The sequence below is a fragment of the Panthera uncia genome (assembly GCF_023721935.1).
Source record: "Panthera uncia isolate 11264 chromosome A1 unlocalized genomic scaffold, Puncia_PCG_1.0 HiC_scaffold_16, whole genome shotgun sequence".
NCBI lineage: Eukaryota > Metazoa > Chordata > Mammalia > Carnivora > Felidae > Panthera > Panthera uncia.
In genome coordinates, this window is record NW_026057576.1 from 27,429,626 (window position 1) to 27,447,447 (window position 17,822).

The 17,822-nt window shown below is 35.5% G+C and overlaps 1 protein-coding gene across 2 annotated transcripts in view; it reads left to right on the forward strand.

The window, feature by feature from the left end:
* The window catches only part of VWA8 (von Willebrand factor A domain containing 8), a 358,377-nt gene that overhangs the window by 81,501 nt on the left and 259,054 nt on the right, over positions 1-17,822 (forward strand). For both annotated transcript variants that reach the window (XM_049647001.1, XM_049647002.1), the window contains exons 10-12: positions 6,169-6,300; positions 8,177-8,311; positions 8,404-8,481. In XM_049647001.1, the coding sequence (XP_049502958.1) occupies positions 6,169-6,300; positions 8,177-8,311; positions 8,404-8,481 (345 nt within the window). The remainder of the gene's footprint in view (positions 1-6,168; positions 6,301-8,176; positions 8,312-8,403; positions 8,482-17,822) is intronic.

Consider the following 17,822-nt stretch of genomic DNA (forward strand, 5'->3'; position numbering starts at 1 on the left):
TATAGATTTAATGCAATTTCTATCAAAATATAAACAGTATTTTTCACAGAACTAGAACAAACAATCCTAAAATTTGTATGGAACCACAAATAGCCAAAGCAGTCTTGAAAAAGAACAAAACTGGGATCACAATCCCAGATTTCAAGATATACTACAAGGCCATAGTAATCAAAACAGTATGCTACTGGCACAGAAATAAACACATAGATCAATAGAATAAAATAGCCCAGAAATAAACCCACAATTTTATGATCAACTCATATTTGACAAAGGAGGCAAGAATATGGAATGGGGAAAAGACAGTCTCTTCAACAAATGGTGTTGGGAAAACTGGACAGCTTGTACATGCAAAAGTATGAAACTGGATCACTTTCTTGTATCATATACCAAAATAAACTCAGAGTAGATTAAGGACCTAAATGTGAGATCTGAACCATAAAAATCTTAGAGATCATAGTCAGTAATTTCTCTGACATCAGCCATAACAACATTTTTCTGATATTATCTCCTGAGGCAAGGGAAACAAAAGCAAAAATAAACTATTGGGAACACATCAAAATAAAAAGTTTCTGCACAGCAAAGGAAATAATCAAGAAGAAAACTAAAAGACAAGTTACTTAATGGTAGAAGATATTTACAAAATGCATATTCAATAAAGAGTATCCAAGATAAAGAACTTACACAACTCAAAACCAAAAACACAAATAATGAATTAAAAAATGAGCAGAAGACATGAATAGGTATTTCTGCAAAGAAGACATACACACATGGTCGACGGAAGTATGAAAAGAAATGCAGCATCATTCATCATCAGAGATATGCAAATCAAAACCACAATGAGATATCACCTCAGACCTATGAACATGGCTAAAATCAAATACAAGAAACAACAAGTGTTAGTGAGGATGTAGAGAAAAAGGAACACTTGTGCAGTGTTGGTGGGAATGCAAACTGGTGTAGTTATATATACACAATGGAATATTCAGCCATAAATAAGAATGAAATCTTGCCATTTGCAGCAACGTGGATGAAGTTAGGGAGTGTAATGCTAAGGGAAATAAGTCAGAGAAAGACATATACCATATGATTTCACTCATATGTGGAATTTAAGAAACAAAACAAATGAACAAAGGAAAAAAAAAAGACTAACCAAAAAACATACTCTTAACTATATGGCACAAACTGATGATTACCAGAGGGAGATGGGTGAAATAGGTGAAGGGGATTAAGGGCACACTGAATAATGTGTAGAATTTTTGAATCATTGTATTGTACACCTGAAACTAATGTAACATTGTATGTTAACTGTACTGGAATTAAAAAAGCAAAACAAAACAACTAGTACAAATGAGTTAAAGTTATAGAATACCTTTAAGGAATTGAGTTTTTTAAAGAAAGTAGCTAGTATTGCAGTGTTTTGTTTGGCCTTTATTTTGCCCTTTATGATACAGGGGAACATAGAAAAATGATTGAAGGACTGTATTACAGACAGGAAATAATTTAAATTTCAGAGTCTAAAAAATTGAAAAAGGAATGGTATTACTTAGATAAGATTAGAAAAAGTGGTTATCTTTTCTTACGTGTGTGAAGAGCTAGTTAAGGAATAGTTAACTTCTTTTTCTAACTCCTCAGTAGATAAATAAGGGTGGGTGGGGACCTTAAATTCATTCATCTGAACCTAAAGAAAAACTTTCTTTTTGTAAGATCATTGTGATATATACAACCAGATTAGAGTGTTAAATTGTTCTCTTTAAAAATGGTGACAGTCTAGTGATTGGTATAATTTTTTTGTAATCTGTTCTAGGACAGTCCATGTGGTTCATTTGTTATTCTAAGTGTCTCTATTTTCTCAAGCTAATGTTCACAGATGGACAAAATTTTATATATCCTCAAATGATTTTGAATTAAGAGAGGTGAAATTGAAGGCAATATTGTTGAATGGGAAAAAATATTGAATGAGGGAATAGCAATATCTATTGTAATTGCAAACCAGGAAGATACATATATATGTATAATAACTTTTCCTTGAGAAATAAATCAACCTCTCAGGTCCCTGGGTGGCTCAGTGAGTTAAGCATCTGACTCTTGATTTTGGCTCAGGTCATGATCTCACTGTGAGTTTGAGTCTCGCCTCAAGCTCTGCACTGACAGCGCGGACCCTACTTGGTATTCTTTCTCTCTCTCCTTCTCTCTCTCTCTGCCCCTCCTGTGCTCCTGTACTTTCTCTCTCTCCCTCTCTCTCTTCTCTCCCAAATACATAAGTAAACATAAACAAAAATTTTTAATTAAAAGCAATAACTTCTGACCTACATTGTCATAGAAATTCATAGATATTTGCGTATGAATTAGATATCTGTTTGAATTTTAGTCTAATCCCTTAATTAGACTATTTTAAGGAAAAGTTATTACTCACTGAAAAATGCAGTAAGCTAAAATTCAGAACACGTTTGTTTCCCAAAACAAGCAATAAAAACGGTTAAAATGTCTTTCATTCCTAAGATGGTACTTGTCGTATGATCTTGGTACTCTAAAAACATGTTTCTGTAGTCATAAATCACTTCTAGCTTTTAGTTAAGGATGTCTTAAAGAAAATACTCTCACTCTGAATCTGCTCTACTTTGAGAATAGTACGCTTTTGTTACAGGATAGTGACAAGTACATTTGGTCTCCTAGTAGCATGTCTTGGCTCTCTGTTCTTCTTAGGTAGGACCAGTTGGGTCTGTCTAGTACACTTGAAAACATGGATGTGGATCTGGAGCTATTTTGATATTAGAGATAAACACTTGGGAGCTAGTAATAAATATATGGGTGTTAGTTGAATTGATCACGTAAATGAAAGAACTGAAGAGGAGTGTATATGGTGAGAAGTATTGTCTGAAGACTAAACCCTGCAAGAACCAACATTTAAGGATTGGACAGCACACAGAGAACCTTCAAATTAGAGAAAGAGTAGTCAGAGCATGCAAATGGTTCATAGTCTGAAACTGGATGAGATTACTTAAAAAGTGAACACCAAGCAAACATATAAAAGATCCACTCCTGAAGTACCCTGATGGGCACTGGTCAGGTAATTGAAGAAGAACCTGCAGAAAAGACTGAGAAGAAGGGAACAGTAAAATAGGAGGAAAACGAATTTATTTATTTAGTTAATTTGGTGAGTAGGGTATTATTGGTGAACTTAACGGGAACAAAATGTTAGTGGAGTGGGGGGAATGTAAGCCAAAAATCAGTCAGCTGACTGGTAAATCAGAGATGAGAAAGCAGAAACAGTGATTATATACTACTTGTAAAATAAGTGTGATGGTGAGAAGCGAAAAGATAGTGTTCACTCAAGGATTATGTAGAATCAAGAAATGACTTTATTTGTTTCTTGAAATGGGAAGACAAACATCTTCATAGAAAGAGGGGATGAAATCTGTGGAATACATGGAGAATATTTATGGATACAGCCTGAGAGAGGCAGGAAAGGACATTTCCAGAGCGCCATTCTGCCTTGGTTTGGAATGATGGAAGACCATATTTTTCCACCCTGCAGCTGAGGTGATGGAATTATCATTAACCGAGATGGAGAAAGCAGACTTCCAGTGGCTTTCCACTCACTCATAATTAAAGCAGAAGTCCTTTCTAGTGAGACACTGGGAAAAGAAGTGAGGATTGATGAAAATATAGAGGATTTTGAGGACTAGGGGGAAAGAATTTTGTGTGTTCATTTAACAAACCTCTGTTGACCGCCGACTGTGCCCCATGTATGATTCTAGATTCTGGAGATTTGGAGTGAGCCAAATAGATACATTATGATATTATCGTAATGGGGTTTATTTTCAAGCAAAGAATGGAGGAGTACGTGCATGAAGGCTCTGTTGTGGGTGGAGGAGGCAGCTAGATGACCAGCTGAGATAGGAATGCATTGGTTCAGAGGACCCCTAAGGAGAGTGATGTTGGTTGGCATTGGTTGCTGATTGGCACTGGAAAGAGAGCCCAGCAGAGACTGGGGGCTGCCTACTTTTTTGGTACTTAGGAAGTATGGTACTGAGACTTTCTTTCTTAGTTCTTCAGAGCCTAGAAAAAGGTATGAGGAAAATGAATAGCTTAGAGGGACAGGACTGAGAATAGTGAGGGTGAATATGGAGGCCTTGCAGGCCAACACGTAATTAACATTTTCTTTTATTACATTATATTTCACAGTTCAAATAATGCAATCCCAAAGAAAGTATATTAAAGAAAAACATTAGTATTGTTTGTTTAATTGACATTCAACAATTAACAGGAACTACTCATTAATGTAAAATGGTGAGGCAAATAAACTTTGATTTTCTACTTCTTGCTAACATATGGTCTATGAGAATTATATATGTATTTTGTTCCTCAGTTACCTTTTTGGTTAACAGTTCTTTAAACTTCCCATGCCAGCAGATGGTAATTCATCTTGCAACTTGAGTTCTTTTACTTAGGGTATTCGTAGGGTCTTCTAGCCTACCAGTTTGATTCTACTGATATGTTTTAGCTTGAATTATTTAAAATGACATAACCAGTTATAGTAAGAGGTTTGAGGCATTAGTGTTCATTTCTGGAATATAATTGCTCTGCAGTCAATCCTATATCAGGTTAGACTGACGTTATTATAGCTGGGGTTAAAAGCATACCTTTAAGCTAATACATTTGTTTTCTTAGAATTTAACGTCCCTAGATTCTAAATTCTAAAGAATTTAATTTAATTCTAAGGCCTTACTCCTTTCCTGTTGAACTTCCCTTAAAATACAGTGTAGCATTTTTTTTTGCATGAAATTAAAGTGTCAATAATTGTTATTTGTCTACAACATGGAAGCAGCTCCTACCAAATTATGTAACACTATGGGACTTTGCATGTATAAAATGCATAAAACATAAAACATATTTTTAAATGATAGCACAAATAGACAATTTTTCTTAGGTTTGAGGAATGGAGTAAGTGAGTGTCTTAAGTACTTAGGACACCAAAAAGACTTGAATTGGGTTGCTATGCTTAGAACATTGAGGTTGAAAATGAGTTTCTTCCCCCAAATCTATTTTCTGGAGTTGTGGCATTCTGTTGAATAAGCAGCGATCTGCCCTTGCATTGAGGTTCAACTCTTTCACAATAGTGATGATGTTGTAAAACTATGGTAGGATTTTGAGGGGTTAGTCTCTGCCTGTTTATACTGAAAATGAATTAAGCTTTTCATATTGAACATGCTGCTATTCTAGGGCAGAGGACTTAATTAATTTTCTATTAGTATTCTCATTTTCCATATACTTGTTGTGTTCTTTGTGTGCATTTTTATATAACCAGCTGGTATGAGGTGTGTAAACAAGTGTTAGAACATTGATAATTGTTCTCTATGGAGAAAGAATCAATGGTCTTAGTCTTTATACTCAGTTTGACAGGTACTGAGAACCTACACCATAGAAGGTACTGTGCCAGATACTGTGGAAATATCTGTGATTGTTGTCATAAATTGTAATCAGTTAGGCTAATCACACAAGCCAACAGCAGAATGGTGTCCAGGAAGTTTGGTTTCATGAATTTCAGGCAACATCAACATCAGTTGATTTAAGAAATCAACCAAAGTAAGTCTTATTTAACTTTAACATGCTGTCGAGAGTCTCATCATCCTTTCCTGGAAACTGGAACTTTTGATCAGCAAGAAATGGAGGCTGTGAACTTCTAGCAGTTCAGGAATTAAGTGACTTCATTACTTGTCGTTGAGTAAATCTTAGGAGCGATTTGCATATCACCTTTAGTAATTGGCTTAAGTAGAATGACTTTTGTAAAAATAGGAAAAATTCTCATTAATTTTTTACCTCTACTTTTATAATATAGAGGTTCAGTTCTAATTAAGATGAATCTTCCAGATATCCAACATTCATACTAAAATAAAAAGTAAAGGGGCTCCTGGGTGGCTCAGTCGGTTGAGCGTCCAACTTAGGGCTCAGGTCATGATCTCATGCTCGTGGGTTCACACCCTGCGTTGGGCTCTGTGCTGACAGCTCAGGGCCTGGAGCCTGCTTCGGATTCTGTGTCTCTCTCTCTGTCTCTACCCCTCCTCTGTTTGTGCTCTCTCTCTCTCTGTCTCAAAAATAAATAAACATTAAAAAAAAATTAATACTAAAATAAAAAGTAAATTACATGATTTTCTTGTAATTTTGCAGCGCTTTGAACTCCAAGATTCAGGAAGCCCTGTGCTTCCTAAAGAGGTTGTGAGAGTGGAGAGGCTGACTGAAAGCCTTTCCCCCCAAGCTTCTGTGACTGTCCGGATTGCAGAAAAAGAAGTGACCATTCAGGTAATGGATAAAGTTTATACTTTCTGAGATGTGCTTTGTTCTGCCCATTTATGATCCCCTTTTAAATCTTCTTTGGCTCTATAGTGTCACATCTGTATATCTGTATCCATATTTATCCATGTATCCACAGTCATGTATGTTTGTAAACTGGAAAAGTTCAGGAGAAACATAAGCGTAGCTTCTCCTAAAAAACTAAAGTTGATCTCTGGGAAAATCAAATGAAGTACCGAATAAAGTATTTTGTATTCTGAGTCCTTGATAAGAAATAGTGTTTTCAAACATATTTTAGCGGCTGTGGAACACTCTTTTCAAATAAAATCTTTCGTAACTACATGCAACAGTTAAAAGAGGAGCTGTTCTGGTTGGAGAGGTTTTAGAAAAGGGAAGGATATTTGGTCACAGGGCTCTATATGCTTGCTCTGCCTCCCTTTCTTCCAACCCTTTGAGAGCCCTGAGAACCCCTAGAGGGGATGGGAAACTATCACAAGGAAACACAGCTTGAAAAACACAGACTTAAATGAATTGTAAGTGAATGTGGGGAAGAAGAAGGCTTGCCTTCTTATGTGCCACAGCGCACTTTAATTATATAGACTTTTTATGTGCTCTAATGTGATATTATTAATACTTATTAATTAATGTTGCTGCATTTATTCATTTATCAAGCTGAACATTGATTAATGTCTACTCTGAGCCAGGCTCTGTATTAAAAATTATTAGTGTCTACTGTGTATTAGTCACTATATTTGTCTCTTGACAAATATATAATACCATAAATACATTATGCCATTAAATCCTCCAATAATCCTGGAGGCAAGTTTTATGATCTGCATTTTATAGATTGGAAAACAGATGTAAAGAGGATAATCAGTTCATTCATGGTTGCTAGCTAAGAAATGTCACAGATAAGACTTCTAGACAGGATCACTTTCCACTACACTCTTCTGTCTACTTCAGATGAATGACCTCATTAAGCTGATGGTCTAAATAGAGGCAGATAAGTAAGGACTGCATTGGAATGGCTGTGGGGATATAGAGTGAGCTGTCTTCAAGTATGACATAGGAGTTTTCCAGTAGCTCAGGAGTGGAAAGGTGATAGGACACTTCAGGACACTTCAGACATGTCCAAAGGCATGAAATGGGAGCAAGCTTTCATTGTTTGCTTCTTTTTGGTGATGGCTTTCTGACTTCATTGCCTCCAGTCCCTCCGGTCAGCCTTCTATGTTACCACTATGATGATCTTTCTTAAATGCAAATCTAATCTTGTCACTTCCAAACTTATAATTCTGTAGGGTTCCTGTTATGATGGGCCCCGAGTCCTCTGCAGAACATGGAAATCTCCTAGTGGAGTCCCCAGGAGACAAATGAGGAGGAGATAGAAAATAAAAGAAGCAGGTGTGAAGGATGAGAGGAGAGATTTTAAGACCAGATGCTTCTGAGTTGTAAACTAAGAGTGGAAAAGGATTTGTGGACATGGATTTTAGAAATCAGGACATCATTGGTGACTTTGGAGAGTCCCAGTAGACTGACTTGAAATTCTGTACTTAGCACTGGAATTTGGACAAAAAACTTCATTCTCAAGTAGTGACATTGTTATTATAAGTTATAAATAACCCCCAAATGACATGATTATTATGAAAATGTCTGACAGCACAGGGCTTTAATTTTAGAGGGATGATTGATTTGGAGGGTTGATGATAATGATAATCAGATCTGTGAATAAGAAAATAGTTGCTGCTCTATTGAAATATCAAAAACAGTACAGAATTGAATTGAGCAAGGGATTATTAGGGGCTTCTAAATGGCAGTTATGTTCTTTCATTTACTAATGTTTTGAGAAACACATATGCATATTATATTTACTTCTCTTTAATTATAGGTGCCAGCTGGGACCAGGCCAATAAGTCAACCTTGTGCATCAGAGCGTTTTGTACAGACTTTAAGCCATAAACAACTACTGGCTGAGATGATGCAGTCACACATGGTTAAGGACATATGTTTAATTGGAGGAAAAGTAAGAATAGCAGCAGTCTCACTGAGGATTTCTGTTTCCCAACTTTTGGTTGTTTTGACTTCTCCCTTGAATGATTGTGTTTCCATTTGTAGGGTTGTGGAAAAACGGTCATTGCTAAGAACTTTGCAGATAACTTAGGATACAACATAGAACCCATCATGCTCTATCAGGTATGATGTTCATTTTTAGTACTTGGACTATAAACATATATATTTAGACCATCAGTAGAAGTTATGGATATTCTTCCTTGAGTTATGTATGACCTGTTAATTTTGGTCTACATAAATAACTGAAATAAAAATCAAATTGGAGTACAATTGTAATTACTTGCAACTTTTGAAAGTGCATTTTAGAGTGTTGAATGTGCACACCATATCAGCACCTGTGTCTGTTTTTCAAGAGAGATTCAATTTACCTGCATGTGCGCACATACACAGACTGCATTTAGTAGTAATTTGGAAATCGAAATAAAATGGGTTTTAGCAGCAATGGGAGATAAGTAGGTATTCACTGAATAGAGTATTTTCTTATTGTGGAAAAATACACACAACATGAAATTTGCCATTTTAACTGTTTCTAAGTGTACAACTCACTGGCTTTAAGTATATTCACAATGTTGTGTAGCCATCACTACTATCTATTTCCAGAACTTTTTTGTTTCCTTCCTGCATCTCTTGTTCCCTTTGACCCATTTTGTCCATCGCCCTCCCTCCTCCCCTCTGGCAACCACCAGTTTGCTCTCTGTATTTATAGGTCTGTCTTGGCTTTTTGTTTGTTTTGTTTTTTAGATTCCACATATAAATGAGTTCATATGGTATTTGTCTTTCTTTGTCTGACTTATTTTTAGAACATTTTGTATTCCAGATAGAAACTCTATATTCATTAAATGATAACTTCCCATCCCCCACCCCAGACTCTGGTAATCTCTATGGTACTTTCTGTCCCTATGAATTTGCCTATTCTAGGTACATCATTTAAGTAGAACCAAGCACTTTTTTGTCATTTTGTCTCTATTTTACCTGGCATGATGTTTTCAAGGTTCATTCATGTTATAGCATATATCAGAATTTCATTTCTTTTTATGGCTCAATAATATTCTGTTGTATGGATATACTGGCTTTTGTTTATCCAAATATTGGTGAACACACGGTTGTTTCTAGCTTTTGATTTTGTGAATAATGTGACTATAAACATTGGTATATAAGTATCTGTCTGAGTCCCTACTTTCAACTCTTATTATATATATACCTAGAAGTGATGTTACTGAACCATATTGTATTTCTATGTTTAACTTTTTTGAGGAACTGCTATACTGCTTTCTGTAGCAGTGACACCAATTTACATTCCCACCAGCAGTGTGTGAAGTCGTAACTCATTGTAGTTTTGATCTGCATTTCCCTAATGACTAATGAAATTGAGCATCTTCTCATGTACTTATTGACCATTTGTATGTCTTATTTGGAGAAAAGCCTATTCAAGTTCCTTGCTTGTGTTTCAATTGGGTTGTCTTTTTGTTGTTTAGTTGTAGGAGTTCTTCATATATTCTGGATATTAACCCATTTTCTGTTATGATTTACACATGTTTTTTTCCCCTTTCTGTAGGTTGTCTTTTCACTCTCTTTATACTATCTGTTGATGCACAAAAGTTTTAAATTTTGACGAAGTCTAATTTATCTCTTTGTTATTGTTGCCTATGCTTTTGGTGTTATATACAGTAAATCATTGCTAGGTCCAATATCGTGAACTTTCTCTGTTTTATTCTAAGAGTGTTAATAGTTTTAGATCTCACATTTAGGTCTTTGATCTGTTTTGAATTAATCTTTGTATACAGTGAAAAGTAAGGGTCCAACTTTAAATCATTTACATGTGGATAGCCAGTTTTCCCAGCACCATTTGTTGAAAAGACAGTCTTTTCCTCATAGGATGGTCTTAGCGTCCTTGTCAAAAACCAATTCACTATATATGTGAGGGTTTATTCTGAGCTCTCTCTTCTATTTCATTGCTCTGTCTGTCCTTATGTCATTCTTACACTGTTTGGATTTCTATAGCTTTATAGTAAGTTTTGAAATAAGGAAGTGTGAGACCTCCAACTTTGTTTTCTTTTCCAGGGTTGTTTTGGATATTCAGCATCCCTTGGGTTTCTATATGAATCTTAGGATAGGTTTTTCTATTTATGAAAAAAAAATGCTACTGAGATTTTTATAGGAATTTCACAGAATATATAGATCACTTTGGGTAATATTGTCATCTTAATATTTAAGTCTTTCAATCTGTGAACATGAATGTCTTCTCATATATTTGTCTTCAATAATTTCTTTCAGCAATAATTTCTTTTATAGTTTTCAGTGTACAAGTCTTTTATCTTCTTGGTTAAATTTATTCCTAAGTATTTTTGAATAGATTGTTTTTGTGAATGTCCATGTTGTATATGGTATGATTAAAAATCAAACTTACAGCTGGTGTTTTTACACAGTAAATTTTTCTCTCGTGTATTTGTAATGATCACTCCTAAGACATTTTCATACTGCGTAATTTATCGATTCTATATGTTAGTCTTTGATTATAGTATCTTTTTACTTACGGCAGAGTTTCCATTTTTATTTTTGAACAGTTTGGGGAGTGGATGTGATATTATTTACTTACATTTTAGATTGTAGTTTGCCTTTTTAGTTTATTTTTTAGTTAACTTTGTTATTATTACTGACACTAAATATACTTATGTTAAAATGTTTTTATTTTTGAAAAATGATGTTTAAACTAGTTACTTATTATGACTTTGGATTATAGAAAATGTTAACAGCTCATACTTTAAATGATTCTGTTGAGAAGATTCCTTTCAATGCTGCTTTAAGGTACTTTGTGTCTATTGGTTAAATTGGCCAGAGTTTACATAAAATCTATGAAGAAGCATATGATTTATGAAATCACTAAGAAAAATTCAGGTGAAGAGATTAAACTAGTAGTGATATCCTTGGTCTTTAGATATACACGTGTAGGGAAAAGAATGAATTTCTACACTCTATAGAAGGTGGCAAGTCTTGGAACTCACTGAAAATATATTTTGAAATGAGTTTTTATGATTTGATTCTAGGTCTACTGGCTTTTTAAAGACAGTTAAGGAAATTGAGAGAGAGTATATCTTAAACTTAATTTATGGCAGATGCCATGAAGAACACCCTCCCCTCTTATGAATCAGTCCTCTTGGTGTCTTTGTCAGAGATCAGAAGGCAGATGGTTAACTCAGTATGCTACTTCATCTGTCTATATCCTTCCGTTAGCTCGTTAGAAGTGATCTGAGGATGATATTTTATCATCTCACCAACCTGTTAATTATCAACTTTTTAATTTCCAATGAAAATACTTTTCTACCAAGTAATTGGGAGGGGGGAAACACCCAAATCATCGATATATTTGTAAAATAAGTTAAATTGTACTATAAATATCTTATATTCCATCTATAGATTAAGGATAAATACAAGCACAATGTATTTCCCAAGTGCCACTACTTCGAATCATATGGAGAAGAACTTTTGAGGACAATATTTCTTTTCTTTGTGACTCTAACTTAATTTGTTAATAGTATTATTTCTAGAATTATACACATGATTATTTTCTTCATGTTAAAATAAAAACACTCATTCTAATGAAAGCTGGAACTAATTTATGCCTCATCAATTTTTCTACACAATACGGTTTCAGGTTTTTGTAGTCACTTTATGGTGATTTGGTAGTGGTAAATCATCCTAAAATTATATGTTTGAGCTGTGTGAAAATTATGGTCACCTCATTCTGCCCTTCATTAAAAGAAGAACCAAACAAGAGAGTATGTATGTATCCATCATCAGATCTCAGCTCCACTGGAAAAGTACCCAAAGTATCCTGCCATTGAGAATGTTATCTGTACATTTGAAAGCATTAGTTTAAGAGGCTGAGAACAGACTTCTTATATATTATTGGAGAATGACAGCAAATTAACAAAAATACTATTTTAATGTGTTTTTTTTACTCTGTTGTTAAGTTTGTTGATTTATGGATAAACAAAGGTAGGAAGATGCTACCATTGAGGATTGGGAAAACTGGCACAGAGATAAGCAAATAAACCACATATTCTGAAACTCCTTTTCCAATTTTGCTTTTCTGCTCATTAGTCTTTATAGGAATATCTAGAAGAAAAGTGATTTTTGAAAGCATAGACTTCAGAAAGGGATAGAGAAGTGTAAAAATGTAGGTGAGTTTGTTTCTGTCTGTCTGCATGAACTGGATCAAAGAATCAATAGATACTGTATTGACATTTGCAGATTTTTTAAACTGTTAATCAGTTGGTTTTCATGATAGAAACCAAGCTCCTGAGATCAAATATAAGACTCTTTGTTCATACTTTCATATTTATTAGTAGAGCTCATTGAGCTCTCTGGGACAGAGGAACTAATTTAATAGAATTCAAGACAGGTTTGGGTTTTATAATAATACAGTCCATATTAATGAAAAATATGGAAAAAATTCTGGAAGTTTGACCCAACATAGAGAATTTAGTGGGAATAAGTAACCCAACATCTGTTTTCCTAGAAGATGTGGAGATTTCCCTGTTATTTGTACATGTATAAAGCTACACTTAATCTGTGGGTTTTGCTTTATTTTTAGACTTGACTATTTTTAGAACTGGATTTCATATGAAGAAAAAGAAAAACAGAGCCTTAACACAGATTTGTGGCAGTACATAAAGTAAGTTTTATAATAGGTTATAAAAATCTTAAATCACTTGGCTCAAGTGTTAGGTCAGATTCTTTTAACTGGTTATTCTTTTTTTAGTGTTGAAGCCAGTGATTTCATAGTGTCAAAGAAATCCAAGTTATTATTCTTTTCCTTCACAACCAGATAAGGGCATGTTTCCAGATTTCTTTCCACATCATCATAAACAGCATCAGATCTGAGATATCTTTCTTTTGTTAAAGTACTATTTGTATAAAAGCCAAGTCAGCTCCAATAAGAAATTTAAGCACAAATAAGTTCATGGGACCTGTAATGAAAATAATCACTATCTAAAACAGATTGAAGTCTTAGAATCATTTTGATTTTTCAGTTAAGTGTTTCTTCCTAGAGCTAAACTCAAACCAAATTCTCTTCTCTATCTTTAATCTACAATTTCTACTTCTTCCTGTTCATCCAGATACAGAAGTATCTTTATTTCTTTCATTCTCTCTCCTTTGTTTTCATTGCTGTGTGTCTTGGATTTATTTACTTGCTTCTTGTCTTTGCCTTGACTTTGTACTTTTCTCTCATCAAGATTGTAAGATAGCTGTATTTATTTAAATGGTTAATGTTCAACCTTGGAGGCTGACTTTCTGCATGATTCTGTGTAACTCATCTTGTTTTCTTGATTTCTTATTTTGCTGCAATCTGTGATCCTTCCTGTCTTCTTTATATTTTTTTCTTTCCCCACATAGACTAACCTTCATAAAGCTAAGAATTTAAGTAGTTTGCTACACTCTAAGAATTTACTTACCTCAGCTCCTTTAAATTTCTTACATTATAAAAGTTATTTTCAAACAACAATGTATGTCATCATCATCAAAATTGTTGACTTGAGCAATCCTTTTCAAGTCCCAGGCTCACCAAGTCTCCTGTCTCATGTGTTTTTCAGTTTCTCCTTGATAATGAGGTTGTCTTGTCTCCTACCTCCTTTGTGTAGAATGTGCTTTAAAATGTATTGTAGTTCATCAAAGTTTAAAATTTAGTGCAATTATAAAATTTTAATTTTTTTTAGTGTTTTATTTATTTTTGAGACAGAGAGAGACAGAGGTTGAGCAGGGGAGGGGCAGAGAGACAGCAAGACACAGTATCCGAAGCAGGCTCCAGGATCCGAGCTGTCAGCACAGAGCCCAACACCAGGCCCGAACCCACAAACCATAAGATCATGACCTGAGCCGAAGTCGGACGCTTAACCGACTGAGCCACCCAGGCGCCCCAATGCAATTATAAAATTTTAAAAGTTAGCAGAATAAAACGTCCCTTCTAATTTGAAGGGACATTTTTATTAAATATGATTTCATATTTCTTGCCTATAATATCAGAGTCATGCTAGGAGGACCAGTAACCATAATGTTCTTTGTCATAATTTCATAGATAAGTTATAGTGCATAATGTTATTTATAATTATAAGATTATAAATATTATACATTGTATAATTGTATGGAATAGTTACCTCAGTAGATTTCATCAGGGTGCTACTAAGCATGTGACAATTGCACACATAGGGAATTTTGCAAATTAAATTGTAAAGCCACAAACTACAACCTTATTCCAAGTTGCTTCACAAATATACTTTATTAGAACCAAGAGAGTATAGATAACTCTCTGTAATGTATCACCATTATTGGAAAAGGTTATTCAAGTTTATACTCAACTAATTTTAAAATCATCATTGTGATTATTGCCTATGCATACTAACACTATTACATTTCTTCATTTTAAATATTAATAATGAAATGAGTGCAACTCATATATATCAAAATCATTTGTAGGCATCTGGCATAATTTTTTTCCTTACCACATTTTTAAATTTTTCACATAGTGCCTGTGCTTGATTTTTATGTAAAAATGCCACAAGCTTTGTTATCCGTATTTTGCAGCTTAAAATGAGAAGTGATATCATCTGTAATTATTTGGATGCACGCTTCACACTTCAAATACATGGGAAAGCTAGTTGTTTCATGTAGAAGTTATATAAAGAAGCAGTTTTATAGAGTGTAGCTAATTACTTAAATAAAAGCCAGTGTCGTGTCACTTCAACAAGAAAAAATATTGGGGCTCCTGGGTGGCTCAGTCAGTTAAGTGTCCAACTCTTGACTTCAGCTCAGATCATGATCTCACAGTTTATGAAATCGAGCCCTGCATCGGGCTGTGTCCTGACAGGGCAGCTTCTGTCCTGGGATTCTGTCTCCCTCTCTCTCTGCCCCTCCCCTACTCACTCTCGTTGTCTCTCTCTCAAAAATAAATAAACTTAAAAAGAAAAAAATAGGAGGGGCACCTGGGTGGTTCAGTCGGTTAAGCCTCTGACTTCAGCTCAGGTCACGATCTCGCGGTCCGTGAGTTCGAGCCCCGCGTCGGGCTCTGGGCTGATGGCTCAGAGCCTGGGGCCTGCTTCCGATTCTGTGTCTCCCTCTCTCTCTGCCCCTCCCCCGTTCATGCTCTGTCTCTCTCTGTCTCAAAAATAAATAAATGTTAAAAAAAAAGAAAATTAAAAAAAAAAAAAAGGAAAAAATACCCAACAAATATATAATTTAAACAATAGGTTGAATTGGAAGATGCGGGGATTATAACATGAGGATTTTGTGAACATTTATAAAAAGAAATCTGTGGCTATTATTTAGAACTGAATATATACTCTTTCCTTTTGGGAGATTTAATTCAGGATCTATTTAGAAAACAACTCATTTCTTGGGCGCCTGGGCGGCTCAGTTGGTTAAGCGTCCAACTTGGGCTCAGGTCGTAATCTCACGGTTCATGAGTTCGAGCCCCGCATCTGAGCTGTCAGCACAGAGCCTAGAGCCTGCTTTGGATTCTGTGTCTCCTTCTCTCTCTCTGCCCCTCCCCTGCTCATGCTGATGCTCTGTCTCTTTCAAAAATGAATAAACTTAAAAATAAATAAATTTAAAAAAAGAAAGAAAGAAAACAACTAATTTCTTTCCTCCAGTTAGTTTGAATAGAGTATTTATGCACATTCTGTTATTGTCTTCCTTTTCGTTTTATGGACAATTAAGTTTTGTTTTGTTTTGTTTTGAATGAGAACCATACAAATGGCTGACAATACTCTATAACAGGGTTGATAAACTTTTTTTAAAGGGCTGGATCATAAATATTTTGGTCTTTGTGGACCATGTGGACCTTGTTGAAACAATATGATTCTACTATTGTAGTGGAATAGCAGACGTTAGCAATATGTGAATGAATGAGTGTGGCTGTGATCCACCTTATCACATTTTTTTTGTGTTTATTTTGAGAGAGAGAGAGAGCGAGTGAGCGAGAGCGCTTGCACAAATGTGTGCAAGCTGGGGAGGGACAGAGAGAGAAGGAGAAAGAGAATCCCAAGCAGGCCCTTAACATCAGTGAGCCCAATGTGGAGCTCGATCCCATGAACCCTGAGATCATGAGCTGAGCCTAAATCAGGAGTCTGACACTCAACCAACTGAGCCACCCAGGTGCCTGTTTTTTCTTTTTCTTTCTTTCTTTCTTTCTTTCTTTCTTTCTTTCTTTCTTTCTTTCTTTATTTTATTGATGTATAATTCACGTGTAGTAAAATTCAGTCCATTTTGACAGATACATTCGGTTGTATAACGACTACCCCAACTGAGGTAATAGGACATTTCCATCAGCTCAGAAAATTCCCTTGTGCCTCTTTGTAGTCACCCCCTCCCTGCCACCTGGCAACCACGGATCTGTTTTCTATCCCTATTTTGCCTTTTCCTGAATGGTGTATAAATGGATTTAAATAGCCTTTTGAGTCTGGTTTCTTTCACTTACATAATGCATTTGAGATTCATCCACATTGTTGTATGTATCAGTAGTTTGTTCTTTTTAATTGCTGAGAACCTTAACACATTTTTATTGGTGTTTATGTGAGTACTTCTCTATGTTCCTGCTACAGTAGCTTTACTTCTGGTGCTCAGCCCTTTTCACCTCACTTATCAAGCCTCCTAGGCTTTCCACCTGTTTCCAGCCTGGGTTTTTCCCAATCCATCCTTCCAGCTCTGAATTTTGTTTTTTCTATCTTCCCCCTGCTTTTAGCCTTTGAATCGCTTTGTGTAGTTTGTAAGATAATATTCAAATTCTGTTGCTTAGCACAGTGCTTTTTTTTGTTTGGTGCCCCCCCAGGACTCTCTTAGCCAGGTTTGAGGCTTCAACCCATACAGCTAACGTTCACCTTTGAACTCCAGTCATAAAGAATGATTTGTGGTCTCCTCAGCATGACTTGTTGTGTTAGGCAGCCATGCTTTCTTGCACCATTCATGCTCTATGAACCTCCTTCTCCTGAGGACCAGTTGGCTTGCTCTTCAAAACTTAGCTCCTGGGGTGCCTGGGTGGCTTAGTCGGTTAAGGGTCCAACTTCGGCTCAGGTCATGACCTCATGGTTTGTGAATTTGAGCCCTGCGCCAGGCCAGGCACGGTGCTGACAGCTCAGAGCTTAGAGCCTGCTTTGGATTCTGTGTCTCCCTCTTTCTTTGCCCCTCCCCTACTTGCTCATTTTCTCTCTCTCTCTCACTCTCTCTCTCTCTCAAAAACAAACATTAAAAAAAAAAAAAAAAGAAAAAAAAAGCCTTAGCTCCACTGCTACCATCTCTGTGTTTTCTGTTAAGTCCCCAGTTTGATTTATATGTACTCCTTTGTTTCACTGGCCCTTAAATGTCCTTTTGGATAGCACTTATGGCTCTGTCCTGTGATAATGACTGTATTTCATTAAGTCCAATGTGCCATCAATTATAAGACATGCCATTATTTTGTGTTCCAATAAGAA